This window comes from Pinus tabuliformis, chromosome 4_2, assembly GCF_031772625.1.
Source record: "Pinus tabuliformis cultivar Carrire ecotype Pingquan chromosome 4_2, CPIR1, whole genome shotgun sequence".
Lineage (NCBI taxonomy): Eukaryota > Viridiplantae > Streptophyta > Pinopsida > Pinales > Pinaceae > Pinus > Pinus tabuliformis.
The window spans coordinates 1,076,708,281-1,076,728,284 of record NC_142304.1 but is presented as its reverse complement, the minus strand read 5'-3'; the positions used below and the strand labels follow the sequence as shown (position 1 = coordinate 1,076,728,284).

Below are 20,004 nucleotides of genomic sequence, written 5' to 3'. Positions count from 1 at the left end.
TAAAAACTCACTTTGGGTTAATTCTGGACGCTTCTAGAAGGAATCTTGAGGTGGCAAGTTCGCTCCTAGGTGGTTCATGCATCCCATAACTAAAAGAGCCAACCCCTTGATGTGAGGAGCTTATCCCTTTGAAGAAGGACTCTATCCCTTTGAAAGTGGACCTGTAACTTCCTTCCTCTGTACTATAAATGAGGCATTGGGCTGGTTACTAGGAAGGTTGAAAGCTGAATACTTTTTAGGGTAAATGCTGTTGGAATTTAGACTTCCTAATTGAGCTTGAGAGGAGATATTACATACCTTTTGATCTTATTGGGAAGAGTGTGAAGCTTGTCAAAGTAGAGGAGATTCTTGCTTGGACCCTGGGAGGAGATTGTATAACATCAAGGCACCAAGGTTGTAAAGTTCTTCTTATTTTTCAAAGTTAATACAATCAAGTTTATTTTTCTCAATAAGTTGTCTTCTATGGTTTATTTCATGGATTCCTTGATCACCATGATGAATATGGTTTATTATATTGGCTATGCAAGTGTTATTTGATGTGTTCCTGTTTGTGTTTGCAGGTTCTCAAAAGGAAACTCATTCGGATAGTCGAAACGTGGTTGCCACAAACTAGCGTTGGACTTAAGGTAGGGTCTAAAACACCTCTTGGTTTTTATTTATAAATCGCAAATATTTAGAGAAAGGTAGATTTGCTTGTTCTGCTTGTCGCTAGATATCTGTTGATACTAGGGAGATCAGTCTTGTCTGCAAGAACGATTTATCCAGCCGACAAGCCATTTCAATGGGGCATCCCAGAATCAATGCTGCAATTGTGGAGTCTGTTGGGTGAAACTATATTCATTTAATTCTGTTGTAGTATTTGCCCAACTATTTAATTTGTCAATCCGAGGTCCATAGACTTACGAGACACATGCACTATATATGCAAGACTGAAGTGGAACTAGTTTAATCTAAATTATTGAAATCAAATTAATCTAAGAAGGCATTGAAACATTAACTATGAAAGCAGGAAATTGCATAAAGGAAAATCAATACAACATGTGAAGAATTGAATGACAAACAACATATGTGAGCTCACAACAATAAAACTATCTCAAATTATATTACAAGAATCAAATTACAAATCATGAAAGCATAACAATAAAAGATGAAAAACTAAGAATTCCTATTATTCATTATTCATTATTCCCTTCTTCAAAATGAAGAGAGAGCACTCTCTTATACACATGAGGAAGATAACCTTCTCATAATTACAAATCCAATATTCTCTCAAGCACTCTCAACTAATTTCCCATTATTACAAGATATGATCCCACAAATATCTCAAACATTTTTAACTACTTTCCCATTATTACAAAATATGATCCCTTTGAATCCTCCACAAATCTCTCACATATCTTGGATAAGATATGCCAACCAAATCCTCCATGATTTTCTCCTTAGGAATAGGCTTGCATAATTATCTCCTTAATATGGTGGAGGAGATATTAATTCTTCACATATTTCCTACACATCATAAAACTCACATATTCTTGAGATATATATAAAAATATGTATATTTTCTAATATTTAATCATAAATTCACTTGTAATACAAAAATGAATAAAATGGAAAATAAGAAGGTGAAATCCAAATGTATGTATGAAAATGATATGATAAAAGGTTAATGGGATGATGAAATGTAAGGAATAGTGAAGAAAAAGGTGGATGAAAATATGACATTTCGGAGTCCCAACAGAGTCTACATTGCTACTACCGCAGATCTCATGTATCATTTTGTTGGAATGGAGAACATGGCACTAACAGAGTGGAAGTTATTGCATTATCAGGTTTACTGTATTGTGTGAACTGACTGAACCTCAATTTTTTTCATATCTTTGGCGATTATCAGATAACCATACATTGGATTAACAATGGGACTACTTTTTCCCCTCCACATTTCATCCATTTGATGCATCAAATAAACAAGATCAGAGGACTTTTCCAACAAGTCACCTTTTCACATCTACATAGGGAATTCAACGTTGTTGCTAAGAAGTTTTCAAAGAAATGACTTTCAATGAATCTAGGTTGCATCAAATTTTCTGTTTACTTGCAAGGACGTCACATTAGTACCAATTTTTTCCCTTCGAGCTCATGGACAAATCTATCTCTTTTGTTTTTATTTTTGGGCCTCAATGCCTTGTTTACTGCCACATCTTTTTCTAATGAATTAGTATATGATTATTTTTTGCTAGGTATTGGAGGCAACTGATTTCAAATATTGGAGTTTTGGCTAGTATTGGTTGTTGTTGACGGTTGATTAGTTGTCCATGTGGCTATATATCTGATGCTACATTTTAACAATATGTTACATGTAAACATGGTTCTCTTTTTTTTTCTAAGCAAGATTAACTACTTTGTATTAATATTTACAGCTGAAAATTACATATGATAAGACTTGCTGCTCATGTGACTCCATGGCAGCTGTAAGCATAGTTTCCCAACCCATTACATTCCTGAGAGGCACACCTGAAGGTGCCTAGATTACTCCCTAAAACCGCTAGCAAAAAGACAAAAGGAATCTCTGTGAAGCCCACGCAGGGGCAGAGATTGTCACATAGAGCCAGGGCTTGTGGAGATGGCCCAAACCAAAAACAGCAGCAGATACATGTGACCAAGACCCAAAAACCAGCAGCAGATACATATGACCGAGACCCAGAAACAGCAGAAGATACATATGACCGAGACTCCACATATAACAGAAAAAAACAAACTAGGACAACTAGGAGAGAGAACCGACCACGTTTCCACAGGAGAGAGAACCGACCACGATCCCACAGGAGAGAGAACCGACCACGATCCCACACACGTCCAGCATGCATGCAGGAGAGCCATCTGGGCTTAGCCCTCTTGCTCATCATCCTCTGGCTCCTCCTCCCCTGGTTTCTCTTCCCGAATCCACGCCCAGCCATGTCCTTCTGGTAGGCCGTCCATGAAGGCCGGCAGCTCAGGTTCTTTCTCCCGCAATTCCGCCTCCCGTGAGCTTGAGGCCTCCCCCAGAGGCCTTTTACCTTTATCCACGAGCCTGCATTCTTCCTCCATAGCCAGAGGCAGGTTTCCCTCTCGCTCCGGGTGAACTCTCTGTTCAATGTCCGAGGGATGCTCCATTGCAGGTGGCCGAGGCAAGCCGGCTTCGTTTTCGTCCGGAATTCTGGTGAACAACACTGAAATATGAGCATTGATGCCCAAATTCTCTCTGGGATTGCGCAGTGAGAAGATAACAGAGCCGAATGCAGGTAGAGATTGTTCTCCATTGCTGGACCCTCCCGCTTCCACATATTGACTCGGCTGCACCTGAGGTGCTCCAGCTCGTCGATGACAATAAACACAGCAGCAATGGTGGTGTAGGTCAGCTGCAGGCCCTCGAGCAGCTCGAGCTCTTCCTGAGCCTCTACCCCGGCGACATGGCATTCGTTCACGAACCATTTTCCCCAATTCCGCTTCCTCAGACAAAGCTTCCACCCAATTCGGCTCACTATGACAAACAAACGACTGTAGGCATGAACCAGGGAGGACCAGCAGTCGGCCAGCCTCCCCCAATTCCACAATAACTCCAGAAATTTCAGGTTGCAGAGCAGGAACACCATGGCAATGGGCTTCATCTGCATCCAGGTCGACAAATTTAACAACCTCGTCATTCTTCCGGAATGTCCCCGCATTGAATGCGGCCATCCTCCTCCGCTGTGGTACCTGCGCCCTCATTAAGGCTCGAATGCTGCGTTGCTGGTCGATGGGAGGTGGCGGCGAGGAGCCTTAATGCCCTCCGTCCGTCGCGTGTCCTGTCGGCCGTGGCAAGTGGCCTTACCAAGGCTTGCATGGTGGCACCCGCATCCGGGGCAGTAGCCTCCTCTTGAATTAAGCTTTCATACTCCTGGAGCTGCTGCCTGTTGGAAATGATGTTAGTGTTGCCTGAGAGTAGAGGGGTGCTGGTTTCAACCCCTATGTTGGCCAGGAGATCTGCAACCTTGTTTCCTTCTCGTCGGGTGTGATTGAAGGAAATAGCCCTTGCATGATCAATTCTGTGCGCGATTTCATTTAATCTAGCCTCAAGTCTCCAGCTGGGTGCAATTTTCCTCGCTTGTGAGCCATTATGTATACGGGTTACCATGTTTATGAGTATTTGAGAGTCCCCTTCAACAATTAAGGGTTGGAGATTAAGGTTCCAGGCAATTTGAAGTCCCTGCCATAGCCCCTCCAACTCAGCTGAGTTGTTGGTGTCCCATCCAATGCTTCCTAGGTAGATCTGAATAGGGGAGCCCTCATGGTTTCTGATAATGCCTCCAAACCCCGCAGCCCCTGGGTTGCCTTTGGAGGCTCCATCAAAGTTCAGCTTGTATGAATTTTCAGGCGGAGCGATCCAGCGACATTCTTTTCTATTGCTGCTGCTATTGTGGAGGTTGCTTTTTTGGGGTTCTTGGGGTAATTGCAGCTGCCAGTTTCTTAGAATGTTCTTCTCACTGTCCTCAGTTGGTCTGTCTTCTTTGGTCCAGCTTTGGAGCGCCAGAGTTTCTTGAATGTTGCCTTGGATTTTGCCCCATATTACCTCTGGCATCGATCTTTTGTTCTTGAAGATACGTTGATTTCGTTCCTTCCAAATATTCCAAAGAACTATCCCAGGGATAATACGCCATAGGTGATTTAGAAGGGAGCTTTTGTAAGGTTGCTTGGGCCATAGCCTTAGGGAGATAATAATATCGTCCTCCATTATGCTTTGTCGTTGACATCTGAAGCTGACCCTGTTCCATAGAAGCTTGGCAAAAGGGCAGGTATTCAGTAGATGCTGGAGGGTTTCCTCATCCTTTAGACAATTGTGGCAGATCGAGGGGCCATGGAAGTTCCTCTTTCTGAGATTTTCCCAGGTAAGAATCTTTTTGTGCCCTATCAGCCAGAGGAAGTAAGAGATTTTTGGCCATGGTCCAAGTTCCCAAATTTTTTTCCATAGAGGGTCGGGGTTATCTGCAAAGTTACAGAGCGTTTTGTAGGCTTCAGCAGTGGTGTAAGTTCCTTTGGGCAGGTATCCCCAACGGAGAATGTCCTCTCCATTGTTCGTTCTTATTCTTCTTTTCCTTAATTCCTCATCCAGTTCCTGATACATCCTATCCTCCTCCCTGTTAAGGATTTGGCTGCTGGTTTTCCATATTCTGAATCCTTCGTCGAGCTCTGGTTGCCAGTAAGATTGGACCTTTTCCTGTTGTTGATCCTGCCTCGTTGGTGTCATTGTGGGGTGGAGAATGTTCGTGAGTTTTGGCATTTGATTCCAGGCGTCCGTCCAAAACCTTGCACTGCAACCATTTCTGATCTCCCAAAAGCTATGCTGTTGTATAATATGATGGTGTTGCTTTGCAGCATTCCATATCAAAGAGCCTTTTTCAGTTGGGGTGAATCTTATGAGTTCCTCTTGGGGTCTGTTGTCTGCATACTTCGCTGTCCATATCGTTCCCCAAGGCTTTTCCGGGTTGATGAGCCACTGCCACCAGATCTTGGCATTCATGATGGCATTGCTGTGTTCAGGGTCTCTTAGCCCAATTCCTCCTTTGTCCTTGGGCATGCAGACTTTTGTCCATCTGACTAAGGCCCATTTTTGATTGGTGGCTGAGCTGCTCCATAAGAAGTTTCTCTGCAAGTTCCTTAGACTTTTCAAGACCCATTTGGGTGCAGCCAAGGAAGAAAACAAGTAAAGGGGCATAGCTTGCAAAATCGATTTGATGAGCACCATTCGACTGGCTAGATTAAGCGACCTGTGAGTCCAGAGATTGAGTCGACTTTCAATTTTTTCCAGAAGGGAGCGCCAAGCAGAGTGCTTGATAGCCGAAGCAGTGAGGGGGGCTCCTAAGTACTTGGAGGGTAGAGAGGCAGAGGAGAAGCCTAAAATGCGGGAGACAGCAGACTTGACAGCCGGGGGGGTGTGGAAAAAGAAAATTTGCGATTTGGAGCAATTGATGGACATGCCAGACGCCAGAGAGAAGTCCTGGAGGAGACCTTTGAGTCTACGGGCTTCTTGAGCTGAGGGATAGCCAAACAGCATTGTGTCGTCAACGAATTGCTGATGGGAGAGGGCGGGGGAGTTGTGCACAGAGATACCTTTAATTTTCCTCAGGCTAAGAGCTTGCTTGATGTGCCTTCCAAGCCCTTCGGCCATCAGGACAAAAAGGAAGGGAGAAAGGGGATCTCCTTGCCGGATACCTCTGGAGGGATTGAACGAGCGGGAAGGAAAGCCGTTGATCAAAATGGAGAAATGGGTGGAGTTAATCATATTCAGAATCCATCGAATCCACGAAGGACAAAAACCAAAGGCTTTTAACATATGATGAATATATTGCCAGTTAAGTTTATCAAAGGCTTTTGAAAGATCTAGCTTGAGAAGCATACCTGCTTGCTTGGAGTTTTTGAGAGAGTGGATGATTTCGTGAGAGAGCAGGATGCCGTCCATTATGTGTCGTCCCTCTACGTAACCTGATTGCTCCTTAGAAATTAGTGCAGGCAAAAGCGGTTTGAGCCGATTAGCTATGACCTTTGAAATTACTTTGTAGATGACATTGCATAGTGCAATGGGGCGGAATTTGTCTGGAGTAATGGATTCTGCCTCCTTGGGAATGAGGGCTATGAAGGTAGCATTGAGAGAGGGAAGAAGCCATCGTGTAGCTCTGGATTCTTCAACTATCTGCCAGACTTCCTCTTTTAGCATATCCCAGAAGGCATGAAAGAATGTCGTTGTGAAGCCATCGGGACCGGGAGCTTTGCCCTCTTTGAGTTGTTTCATGGCATCATCCACCTCCTCTATGCTGATAGGTCTCATTAAGTGCTCATTTTGTTTCTCAGTGATGAGTTTTGGAATATTGCTGGTAATTTTGTTTATGGCTTGTTGCCTTTCTTCACCCTGCTCTTGATGCACTTCTTGGAAGTGATTGAGGAGCTCGGCTTCAATCCCTTCGTGCGTTTCTATCTTGTCTCCTGCTTGATTTTGAATGAAGGGGATGTTATTGGTCATTCTCCGTTGTACTGTTGTTCTATGAAAGAATTTAGTGTTACGCTCCCCTTCCTTTAACCAACGGACCCTTGACTTCTGCTTCCAATAGATTTCTTCCTGCTTCCCTCTTTCCTCTAGTAAGTTGTGAATGTGGCGTTCCTTCTCCAGCGTTTCTTCCGTGTGTCCCTCTGTGATGATCTGCTGGTGGAGGTTATCCAGGTCCTGAAAGAGCTTTTTCTTCTCCTCGAAGATGTTGCCGAAGGTTTCTTTATTCCATCGTTTAAGATGGTTCTTGAGAAATATTGTAAACATGGTTCTCTTATTAATAGAAACATGTTAATTTTTTTTATTTTTTTTTGTCTCGAAAAAAAGAATAAATTAAATAAAAATCCAATATTTAATAATAATAACATTTTAAAAAACAATCATATTAAAAGGTAGTAAAATTAATATTCATATATATTTTCACATTTTATAAATTCTTGAATTTTCACATATCATTAACCAAGAGGGGCAACATAATATGGTAGTAGTAGAATATAATTTTCTATCAATCTCGAACTATATTTATACATAAATAATATTTCTACTGTTTGTAGAATTTAACAAGAATTTGTAATATTTCTTGAAAGATGTAGTAAGAATTTATAACTTGTCTTTTGATTAACAAAGGCATAGAAAATGTATTAATATTTCTTCAAAAACACATTTGTTAAATACAATGTCTCTATTATCGTATCTTTTAAGGAAATGATAATTATGCAAAGAGTTATAAGTTTAAATGTTATATTTAAATGTGTTTAAAAACAATTGCAAAAATTGTGTATAAAATTTTCATTTTATAAATAACAATAATATAGCTTTATAAGAAATGTGTATATTTTTATAAGAAATGTTTACATTTTATGAAAAAAGCATAGATATAAATACTTATATTTCTTCTCATTTTATTAAAATAGTAAGATAAAGAGAAAAATAATTTGGATAAAAAAACAATTTCAGAGCATAACATTTTAATGAAATTAGTTCTTATAATATTTATGCTAATAGATAAATTTAGTTTATAATTAGAATGGAAAATAATCCAATCCTTAACATCCAAAAACTTGTTTTCCAACATTGAGTGATGATTATGGATTGATCATAATTATTTAATGTAGGTGTATTATCCATAAATTATAATCAAGTCCCAATGCTAAGAATACATCACTCAATATTGGAGGAATTATCAGAATGTGTAGGAAAATCTAAATAATATGAGACAAAAAGTACAAATGTCCAATTGTTATGCTTGCAAATGATGATGTAACAAAGAGTACATGTTGCTTCCTTGCATGTTGTAAATATGAAAAAATCTTTTAATGTTTAACAAAATGTTAACATGTCTATAAATTGGTGTTATATATCTAAAATCATTGTTTAGAAGCTAAGAAGAGAGGGAAAATGATACAAAGAATCTTCGGTGTGAGTCGAGCCTTCATGCCCATTGTAGGAGGTTTTCAACATGTTTTCAGAATGGGGCCATTATAACACCCATATCTAATGTCACAGTTGAAGATTACTTAATGAAGTACATATTCTCATTGGATCTTTGATATTAGGTTAGTTGTATATTCTCCATATATCATTTGGTGTCATATCCTAGCATGATTGTTATAGCTTGTTGATTTGTAAATAAACAATTTATGACCTACTCTCTTTACCAACATGGATTCTCTATAAAAGTTTCTTCTTGCACTTTTTTTTCATTATTATATAAAGAGATTTATATTTTAAAAAACTAGGAGGTCTATGTATGTCCTCTTCCCTTTACAAAATTCTCAATCATTCTTTATTCTTCTCTATTTACAATCTTCCTTGCACAAAATACAACCAACTAGCTTGCACACCATACAACCAACTAACCAGCAATGATAAATAACACACAAAAATTCCAATAAATTAGAAATCACTATATCAAATCTCGAACTTTAAATAGTTTATAATTTCCATAAAATTAGTGACAAACCATTGGTTGCATACGCCATTGGGGTAAATTTAGTCATGAAAATACCTCCCTCGCACAAAATTAACCAAGAAGTATTCTCAGAAGGCTAAATTTCATAAAGGAAGATCGGTCAAATTAATTAAATCTTTCGGCCTTTGGAGTTTGAATAAAAGAGTCCTAAAAAATGATGCTAAACACTTACTTTTCTGGTAAAATAAAGTAAACATTGATACAACAGAAAATGGAGTTTCAATATATTTCTTCCAAAATCTATGCTTTGTACTGTGAATACCGGTGGACCATTGGTTACATGATGAACAATATTATAAAGTCTTGACCCTCACTCACATCTTTTCCTATCAACCATTTCAATGGGGCATCCCATAATCAATGTTGCGGTTATGGAGTCTGCATTGCTACTAACGCAGATCTCATGTATCATTTTCGTTGGAATGGAGAACATGGAACTAACAGAGTGGAAGTTATTGCATTATGGAGTTTACTATATTGTGTGAAGTGACTAAACCTCGATGTTTTTCATATCTTTGGCGATCCTCAGATAACCATACATTGGATTAACAATGGGACTACTTTTTCCCCTCCACATTTCGTCCATTGGATGCATCAAATAAACAAGATCAGAGGACTTTTCCAACAAGTCACCTTTTCACCTGGATGTGGGTGACAACCATGTTAGTTATGATGATTAGATGGACCAGTGGCGAGGGGACGGGCCACATGGCCGCCTGCGTTCCCTCCCATGCCAGCCTGCAACACATTCATGGCGGCCTACAGATTGCATTAAATGGGTACTCTGGCCAAGATCTATCCATTATTCGCACAACAATGGACTCCACATAACATTTTCATGCCTCTCCCCCCTGCTCCATAGCATATTCCCACCTCAGGCAGCGCAACCTATTCTCGAAATGTTACTAGAAGCTAATGCTGGTTGCTGAGCTGTGTAGACCTTGGTAACGGGAACCATTTCTCCCGAACAAGGCTCTGCAATTTGACTTTTGCCCAGAACTCCCTCTCTCAGCCTCTGCCCATCCATTCAACCAATTTCTCCACTAATATCTCTGCTTCGAACACTGCCATGGCGCACATCCATCACCGATTGCTAGCAGAAGAGGAGGTAGCCATGGTGGTGGCGTCCGCCCTCCTGCAACACCCAACACAGACTCTGCCTCCCCCTCCCCATCCCCTGACATCCATAATCCTTCTGGCACCTTCCCTGGCAGGTACCTTGATAGCCGAAGTGGCCAAGGACACACTCTGCTCCAGGGGGCTAGCCAAAGAGACACTATTGTCCACACAACCTCTTTTCCCCTCCCCCCTCACCCTGCTCCTCACTCAACTCAATTTTGCTTCCGCAGCGCCCTAAATCGGCCCATAATCACAGCCACTATCACTTTTTCTATGAGGAAAATGAACCTCATGATGCTTCTCTGGAGAGCAATGAAGCGCAACAGTGGGCTGTTCACAGAGTCAGAAGCACCCGTGACCCTGGCAAGCAACTGCTGGATGAGGGTGTTACCACCCTACTTGGCAAGGAGACGGGTGGCAGTCAACATGCTGTGGAAGGTAGAGTTGAAGACACGCAGACTCTAGGAAGCCGAATGGGAGACATGTCCCACCTGCATGTTGCTGATAGAAGCTCCGCTGGCCTTCAAACTGATCATCGACTTCAGGCTGGTGCGTTAATGAAGGAGGATGACTGGTACCAATACGCATGTCGTGTCGAGGAGGAGCCTGCCCCATATGACTTATAGAATTGACACTTGGCAACCAGGTGTCGCCCTTTTGCCAGCGAGGTCTTTTATTCTGTTGCTTGGTTATTTTTTGAATTATTTTGTTTTGTTTGAACTTTCCTGGCCATCTTCTGCCATGATTGATATTTTTTGGTCTAAAACTGATAACCCATGTGTGGGTTCTTTTTGCCTTAATGAACTGGTTTCCCCATCGATGGGGCAGTCGGGTTTTTTCTGATAACGGATGTTCAGTACTGTTGAAGCCCGAGCCTCATTGTAATCATATTTTTTTTCTTATTAATAGAATAGCTTTACTTAGAAAAAAAAATCACCTTTTCATATCTACATAGTGAATTCAACGTTGTTGCTAAGAAGTTTTCAAAGAAAGGACTTTCAATGAATTTGGGTCACATCAAATTTTCTGTTTACTTGCAGGGACGTCACATTAGTACCAATTTTTTCCCTTCACGCTCATGGACAAATCTATCTCTTTTGTTTTTATTTTTGGGCCTCAATGCCTTGTTTACTACCACATCTTTTTCTGGGAGTTTATATTTTCATCCTAATTGTTGTTGGCCTTATATGATGAATTAGTATATGATTATTTTTTGGTAGGTATTGGAGGCAACTGATTTCAAATATTAGAGTTTTGGCTAGTATTGGTTGTTGTTGACTGCTGATTAGTTGTCCATGTGGCTATATATCTGATGCTACATTTTAACAATATGTACATGTAAACATGGCTCTCTTATTAATAGAAACATATTCAATTTCTTTTTGTCTTGAAAAAAATAATAAATTAAATAAAAATCCAATATTTAATAATAATAATAATAATAATAATAATAATAATAATAATAATATTTTAAAAAACAATCATATTAAAAGGTAGTAAAATTAATATTCATATTTATTTTCACATTTTATAAATTCTTGAATTTTCACATATCATTAACCAAGAGGGGCAACATAATATGGTAGTAGTAGAATATAATTTTCTATCAATCTCCAACTATATTTATACACAAATAATATTTATATTGTTTGTAGAATTTAACAAGAATTTGTAATATTTCTTGAAAGATCTAGTACGAATTTATAATTTGTCTTTTGATTAACAAAGGCATAGAAAATGTATTAATATTTCTTCAAAAAAATATTTGTTAAATACAATATCTCTATTATCGTATCTTTTAAGGAAATGGTAATTATGCAAAGAGTTATAAGTTTAAATGTTATATTTAAATGTGTTTAAAAACAATTGCAATTGCAAAAATTGTGTATAAAATTTTCATTTTATAAATAATAATAATATAGCTTTATAAGAAATGTGTATATTTTTATAAGAAATGTTTACATTTTATGAAAAAAATATAGATATAAATACGTATATTTCTTCTCATTTTATTAAAATAGTAAGATAAAGAGAAACATAATTTGGATAAAAAAACAATTTGAGAGGATAACATTTTAATGAAATTATTTCTTGTAATATTTATGCTAATAGGTAAATTTAGTTTATAATTAGAATGGAAAATAATCCAATCCTTAACATCCAAAAACTTGTTTTCCAACATTGAGTGATGATTATGGATTGATCATAATTATTTCATGTAGGTGTATTATCCATAAATTATAATCAAGTCCCAATGCTAAGAATACATCACTCAATATTGGAGGAATAATCAGAATGTGTAGGATAATCTAAATAATATGAGACAAAAAGTACAAATGTCCAATTGTTATGCTTGCAAATGATGATGTAACAAAGAGTGCATGTTGCTTCCTTGCATGTTGTAAATATGAAAAAATATTTTAATGTTTAACAAAATGTTAACATGTCTATAAATTGGTGTTATATATCTAAAATCATTGTTTAGAAGCTAAGAAGAGAGGGAAAATGATATAAAGAATCTTCGGTGTGAGTCGAGCAATCATGCCCATTGTAGGAGGTTTTCAACATGTTTTCAGAATGGGGCCATTATAACACCCATATCTAATGTCACAGTTGAAGATTGCTTAATGAAGTACATATTCTCATTGGATCTTTGATATTAAGTTAGTTGTATATTCTCCATATATCATTTGGTGTCATATCCTAGCATGATTTTTATAATTTATGACTTACTGTTTTTACCAACATGGGTTCTTTATAAAAGTCTCTTCTTACACTTTCTTTTCATTATTATATAAAAAGATTTATATTTTAAAAGACTAGGAGGTCTATGTATGTCCTCTGCCCTTTACAAAATTCTCAATCATTCTTTATTCTTCTCTATTTATAATCTTCCTTGCACACAATACAACCGATTAACTTGCACACCATACAACCAACTAACCAACAATGGTAAATAACATACCAGAATTCCAATAAATTAAAAATCGCTATATCAAATCTCGAAATTGAAATGATTATAGTTTCCATAAAATTAATGTCAAACCATTGGTAGTTTAAAATTTCCATAAAATTAGTGACAAACCATGGGTTGCATATGCCATTGCGGTAAATTTAGTCATGAAAATACCTTCCTCGCACAATTAACCAAAAAGTATTCCTAGAAATCTTTCCGTCTTTGGAGTTTGGAATAAAAGAGTCTTCAAGAATGATGCTAAACACTTACTTTTCCGGTAAAATAAAGTAAACACCGATACAGCAGAAAATTGAGTTTCCTTTTAGAAGTTTAAATAAAGTGGAATATAAATAATGATTTTTTTATATTCTCCAAATACCCAAGGGTGACATATTAAAGAAAAACTATTCACCAACAAACTATTCACACTACTAATAACATTTACCTATGATTTGCAAAGATTCATCACGGGGCTTCGAATAAGAGTTGATTTAGTCAAATACAAAATATCAAAAAAAACGAATAATTGAAATCATTGGAACCTGGGATCATTTGTGCTTATTTTTTCTTCAATCTCTAAATCAAATCAACGAGCTTCACCGAGATTTTTTATAATGAAGAAATCACAGGCATGTTCTGTATTTCTTCAATGAACTTCGGCCATGTGTTTCAAGAAATCTTGAAATTAAATTTATACACATGCACAGGCAGATGGATGAACATAGTAAGAAGGGAATAATAATGCTCAGCAACTTTTCTAAACCTGAGCAAGTTCTAGCGAGATTTCCTTGGTGGGCTTTTGAGTGGGATAATCGATTTCGAAAATCTCTGCTTTTTTAAGCAAGTTTCCTAAATATTAAATCTTCTTTCAATGGCAAGTTTCCTAAATTTTATCTACTGTCCAAATATATATCTTCAGTGCCAATCATGCCATTGATATCTTGTTCCTTCCAACCTCCATTTTTTTAGTACATTTGCTCGCTCCTCGAAGTAGTCCATCAACTATCTTTGCATGTAGAAAATAGAATCACAACCACCATTGTTGCATTCTCCTTCCTCAAAATTAGCGTCTGCTTCAAAAGAAAAAAAATTAAATTAAATTTGGCCTCTTTTCGGCAACATCAGTCCAAAATGCTATCAACCTTGGATATTTTGAAGGCACAGGGAAGGCTGAATCTTGCAAAAGGAAGAGAATCTTGCCAGGGACAATGCATTTAAAATTGGGCGAACTGTAGATATAACTGCAACATTGACTTCTACCCCATGATTTTATGTTCCTACTAAATTTCTCGTCATTTAGCTTGGTAGGATTCTTCTCATATTTAAACTTACTTTCCCCTTCTTATGTGGAAGCTCACTGAGCTATTCCTTAAACCATCAATCCCCGGCATGCCTAAAAATCACTGAAAATTTCAATGACAATTTAACAAAAAAAAATAGAACTTCCATTTCGTTCACATCCAATTTCAAATACAATTTTGAAGAATGCATCATGGCTCTAATAATTTAGGACTTTCCAATCATGGGTATGAGAATTTAGGACTCTGTCTAATCAAAACTAACATGGCTCTGAATCATAGTATCTCTAGAATCAAAATAGATTGTTGGAAAATGAAGAAATGTTTAATTTGTATAATTAGTTTGTTGCTGCTTAACTCCACATATTTCAGGGCAAAGAAGTATCACATGTTTCATAATCTAATAATAACACTCAACTTTTTACTTTATTACTAATATATGTTGCAAGATACACAACCTCTTCAATAGGGTATGAATGTATGTATGTGCTTATCATTTTGTTCTAATCATTCTAGTTTCATGGGTATGGATGTAAACAACACTAGTTATATTGTTTAAAAAAAAAGAAAAAAATCAACGATAATTATATTCATCAACTAGAAATTATGACATTTTCTTCGATAATTTCCAGAACTAAAAAATATTTCTATGTTTTAATCATTTAAAAGAAATACAAAACTTTTAATGTATTTAATACAAGGTGAGTGTGATGCATTCAGTTATGCATAACTTTTAATGTGTTTAATACAAGTGAGTGTGATGCATTCAGTTATACATGCAAAGGATATTGAACATAACTTTTTTTTGAGATAGAATAAGAAATTTTAGAATAATAAAAACATTTCCACATTTCCAAAACACCATTGACAATGGATCTAACTTTATTGTTCACATTTGCATACAATCAACCACATATTTATGTACAAACAAGGAAAGGGAAATAAGACTCAAATTACATCATAGTTTAGTTACATAACTACCACTTTGTTACAATAGACTAAGATGTGGAAGAACTTTGACCTTCACAAATGTTGTTCATAGTAGTACTTGTAATACCCAACAAATGTGTTAAATTGATTGGAATTCGGGAATGGCAGTAGTTCTCAAAAAAGTGTCTTTGATGTTTTGCAACATGCATAGAATGCCCATCATAGTAGGTCGTCCTTGAGGAGATTCATTTGTGCAAAGTAAGCCCACATTTATGAGTGAACTGAGACAATTGAGATCCTTATCTTCTTCACTGCATCTATTAGTCCTCCTCAATAGACCCGTGTCGACTACTTCTTGTACTCGGTTTGGAAAACTACTACCCACCCATTTTTGCAAGTTCATTCCTTCCACAAACATGTCGTGTGTGGGCTTCTTTCTAGTGAGCATTTCCAATAACACTATCCCATAGCTATATACATCGCCTTTTATTGTAACTTGTCCTCCCACTCCATATTCTGCATTCATAGATCCTCATCTTAAATTTTTTAATTCAAAATGTTAAGCAAACATAAGAAAATCATAACATTGCTTAAGATGGTATATAGTTTAAATAGTACCTGGAGGAATGTACCCTATAGATCCTTTGAGTGCATTTGTGGAAGTGAGAGCTCCATCTTCATTACTTGCAAAACATATAGTAGCAATGCCAAAGTCTATTAAATATGCAGTCATATCTTCACCCAACAACACATTGTTGGGTTTCAAATCACAATGAATCACTTGCACAAAACAATGGTGATGGAGATACGCCATGCCTTGGGCGATGTCTATTGCTATATTCAACCTTTGAATCAGATTCAAACTACTTTGTTCTCCATCATCGGGATATAACCACTTTTCTAGGCTTCCATTTGGCATTAATGGAAATATCAAAGCTTTGATTTGGAGATCTGAATAACAGGTTATGACCCGAATCAAATTTCGGTGTCTAACTTTACCCAAAACTTTGCACTCTCTATCAAAACTCTTTTGAGCCCCTTCATTTTGTAGATTGAGAATCTTGACAGCCACCATTGTGCCATCATTCAAAAGCCCTTTGTACACTTTGCCAAAACTACCAACTCCTAACAAGTTGGCATCACTAAATTCATTTGTTGCGATGACGAGCTCTGCATAGGAGATTCTTCGATGACCCACATTTAATGTTGGACCACTCTCTTTCTGAATATGTCTCTTGCATTTTCGTCTCCACAAGATTGCAAGAAACAAACACAATACAACAAATGCTACAACAAAAACAAGTGTGATAACTCTTTTTAGATTTAGAACACTTTCATGTTTATGAGCATTGCATTGTGGTAGATTTACCCAAGGTCCACATAGACCAAGATTTCCCATAAATGCAGTGGCGGCAATCTTTTTGAAAACTCCCTCTTTAGGGACTTCTCCTGACAACTTGTTAAAAGAAAAATTCAAGTGATGGAGCATTGTGAGATTCTCTAGCGATATGGGTATTCCACCCGACAAATTGTTGGACGAGAGATCTAGGTCCTGAAGGCTGAGAAGTTCACTGAGGGATAGTGGAATTGGACCTTCAAGTGTGTTGCAAGAAAGATTAAGATATTCTATTTCTTGGCAACTTCCAAGTGCACTTGGAATGTAACCAGTTAATTGATTTGCAGAAATATCTATAGCTTGAAGCTTATTGAACTTTCCTAGTGCTAAAGGTACATGGCCATGTAATAAATTGTTTGACAAGTTGAAATAGAAGGCTAAATTTGCAAGGCCTGCAACTTGTGGAGGTATGTGCCCAGTGAGTTTGTTGTATGATAGATCTAGCAAGAGTAAGTTCACACATTTCCCTAAATTTGCAGGTATATTTCCTGATAACTGGTTATGGTTAAGATATAAATATCTTAGCTGCCAGAGGTTGGCCACAAAATCAGGGATTCTTCCAGAGAGATTATTCTTTGAGAGATCTAAGAGCCCTAAGGTTTTTAGCTGCCCAATTTCCATAGGGATGTTTCCTTGTAAATTATTGGAATCCATATATAACCTCTCCAACTTCTGAAGCATATTAACTGAAGAAGGGATTGACCCTGTAAAAGAATTACTTTCTAAACTGAAGAATGTTAAACTAGTTAAGTTTCCAATTTGTGGAGGTATTCCTCCTGCTAATTCATTGAAACTCAAGTCTAAGTAGTAGAGTTTTGTAGGGAGGCGGCCTATCGTAAACGGCAATTTCCCTGTGAGATTATTATAGGATAAGTCTACTAATAGTAGATTGGAACAGTTACTAAGAGCATCAAGAATGGGGCATCTCGTGGTGCTGCCGCTAATCAGGTGATTGCCGCCTAAGTAAAGTTTCTGCAGATGTGTCAATTTACCCAACTCCATGGGCACTATTCCGCTGAGTTGGTTTAATGCTAAGGCAATCGTTTGAAGCTTTGTACAATTGAAAAGGGAAGAAGGAATGGTGCCACTCAGCTGATTATCAGCTAGAGAGAGTACCTCGCTACACAACCCCAACGGAATGTGTCCAGTTAGATGGTTCCCATAGAAAGAAAGACTGTCGAGCTGGCTTAGCATACCCAATTCGGAAGGAACACTGCCGTGAAGGTTGTTGTAAGCCAAATTTATGATTTGCAAAGAGGATATGTTTCCCAAGCAGTCCGGGATTGTTCCCACCAAATTGTTATTTCCCAAGGACATGGTCAGTAGGTTGGGGAGAACACATAGTTGTGGGGGAATGATTCCTGTGAGATTGTTATATCTCAGAGTCAAGTTCCGCAAACTGCGACACTTACTCAGAGTGGGTGGAATGGAACCCTGGAGTTGATTCTGAGAGAGGCGAAGCATCTTTAAGCGAAAGAGGGTTTCCAATTGATAGGGAATTTGACCGTGCAAATTGTTATTGTGAAGGTCGAGTACTGTAAGAAAGGAGAGATTGGCGAGAAGGGGAGAGATTGTACCTTGTAATCCCATGCTTGAAACATTGAGGGAAACGACTCTCTGCCTGCGCCTGCTGCATATGATGCCCGTCCACTCGCAGAACGAAACATTCGGTTTCCAGGTAGTGGCTAAGGATTGGTAGGGATCATATGTGATGGCAGACTTGAAAGCAAGCAGAGCGTGTTGATCAGAAGCATTGGTGAGACGAGGGAAATGGTCGATGGGTGTGGAAAACACAAAAGGATTGAGAAAGAGAATGAAATAAAAGAAGAGTAGGTGGCACCACCAGAAAAGAGAAGGGAGGTAACAGATCTCCATCATTTCCTTCTCTAACAGAATGATCTGTGAAACACAACAATCACAATGCTTCAGAAAACCATTGTGATTGCTTATATAGACGCATAGATTCATTTTTAACTTCGAATTTAGAATAATAGAAAATGTAAAGTGAGAAGAAATTCAAACATAGAAAAATATTGTCGAAATTGCCGAGTCTGCTATTTTTTCCAGAAATCTAACGTACAGACCACGCAACTCGATAGGATTCCGAAAAGGAATAATCCAATCGTTCTCCATTACCAATCGTCCATAAATCTCCATAGGATTCGATAAGGAAGTGTTTGGTCGTTCTCCTGCAAGGCAAAAGGGTCATCTTGACTATTGACTATTGGTCTGTGACTTTTGGACGTTAGCAGATAAATCGTCTAGTATGCTAATTTTTTCAAATATCTGGAGTATATACTGCGCACCGCAATGGTATATATCTGGAGAATATTCTAATCATTCTCCGTTATCAACCCCCTGTTCCAACTACACGGCAAAAAGGCTTTGAATCGTCCAAAAACTCTTGCCCGGGTCATCTTGACTATTGGTGTGTGACTTTTGGACGGATGCAGAATCCAGAATCACGGTGACTAATCACTGGTTAACGACTGTTGACTATTCCTGGGATTATCCAAGTTCCAACACTATGAAGACCCCACTCAGTTGAATAAAGAAAAATGTCCAGCAGATTCTAGATATTAGTAAACCAACCCAATAAAAAACGTATTTGTTTTGCGTGCACAACAGACTGTGAGAGAGGGTACATGTTAGCTGCATGGGTAGGGTGTTAATACGAGGGATTTATTAATATGATATGATAAATGTTAAGCTGCATTACTAGGGTGTTAATATGAGGGATTTAAAATTTTATGTTATTGTTGAGATGTTGATATTGATATTAAAGTAGTGATTAACATTGTTGAAGTGTTGTCATCAACATGAGCTAAAATGCGTTAATGGTTTGTTGAAGAAACTCTAGGTTGTGTAGAAGAGATCAACAACCTCACCATTCATAAGCAAAAAGACCATAAACACTAATGCAAACAAATGCAAAACCATCATAATCTTATTGCCCTTTTCACACCATTTCTTTTGCTAGGTGGCAAGATTAAGGGAGTTGTACCTACCTTCAAATTGGACCCTGAAAATTAGGAGCAAGGTTGTTGCTTTCTCCTAACGGGTGCTAGAAACCCTGGGGTTGGTTGTTGCTTTCTCCCAGTGGGTGCTAGAAAACCTGGGGTTGTAGCTTCTAGTAAGTTGAAGCTTGTAAACAGTGAAACCATCGAAAAGGTTCCCGCATTAGGATTCCACAGCGTACTATGCATATTTTATTGTTTTGGCATTTGCTTATTGTTTAAAAGTTTGAATTAATAGTAAAATTGTGAAAAAAAGTTCCCG

General features: G+C 37.9%; 2 protein-coding genes across 3 annotated transcripts; both read right to left on the bottom strand.

The window, feature by feature from the left end:
- Nucleotides 1–2,883: 2,883 nt before the first annotated feature.
- LOC149173376 (uncharacterized) lies at nucleotides 2,884–7,321 on the bottom strand. Its single transcript, XM_089426676.1, has 2 exons — nucleotides 3,733–7,321; nucleotides 2,884–3,644 (listed from the first exon to the last, which is right to left on the bottom strand). Exons 1-2 carry the CDS (start codon nucleotides 7,319–7,321, stop codon nucleotides 2,884–2,886), a joined length of 4,350 nt encoding a protein of 1,449 aa, XP_089282802.1.
- Nucleotides 7,322–13,632: 6,311 nt separating this feature from the next.
- On the bottom strand, nucleotides 13,633–18,880 carry LOC149173375 (putative LRR receptor-like serine/threonine-protein kinase At3g47570). 2 transcript variants are annotated; one of them, XM_089427920.1, is made up of 3 exons: nucleotides 18,303–18,819; nucleotides 15,948–16,012; nucleotides 14,187–15,845 (listed from the first exon to the last, which is right to left on the bottom strand). In XM_089427920.1, exons 1-3 carry the CDS (start codon nucleotides 18,359–18,361, stop codon nucleotides 15,469–15,471), a joined length of 501 nt encoding a protein of 166 aa, XP_089284046.1. In that variant the 5' UTR covers nucleotides 18,362–18,819; the 3' UTR covers nucleotides 14,187–15,468. The 2 variants fall into 2 exon arrangements, 1 of the variants encoding a protein (XP_089284046.1); XR_016259677.1 differs by lacking the exons at nucleotides 14,187–15,845; nucleotides 15,948–16,012 and adding an exon at nucleotides 13,633–14,171 and having other exon boundaries at nucleotides 18,303–18,880.
- Nucleotides 18,881–20,004: the final 1,124 nt, after the last annotated feature.

Coding starts and splice junctions, on each gene's coding strand:
- LOC149173376 (XM_089426676.1), bottom strand. CDS start 7,321: ATGTTTACAATATTTCTCAAGAACCATCTTAAACGATGGAATAAAGAA. Junction 3,645..3,732: donor GAGCCTTAATGAGGGCGCAG/GTACCACAGCGG, acceptor ACCTGGATGCAG/ATGAAGCCCATTGCCATGGT.
- LOC149173375 (XM_089427920.1), bottom strand. CDS start 18,361: ATGCAGCAGGCGCAGGCAGAGAGTCGTTTCCCTCAATGTTTCAAGCAT. Junction 16,013..18,302: donor TTCAAGCATGGGATTACAAG/GTACAATCTCTC, acceptor ATGTTTTGCAAG/TAATGAAGATGGAGCTCTCA. Junction 15,846..15,947: donor TATAGGGTACATTCCTCCAG/GTACTATTTAAA, acceptor CTATGAATGCAG/AATATGGAGTGGGAGGACAA.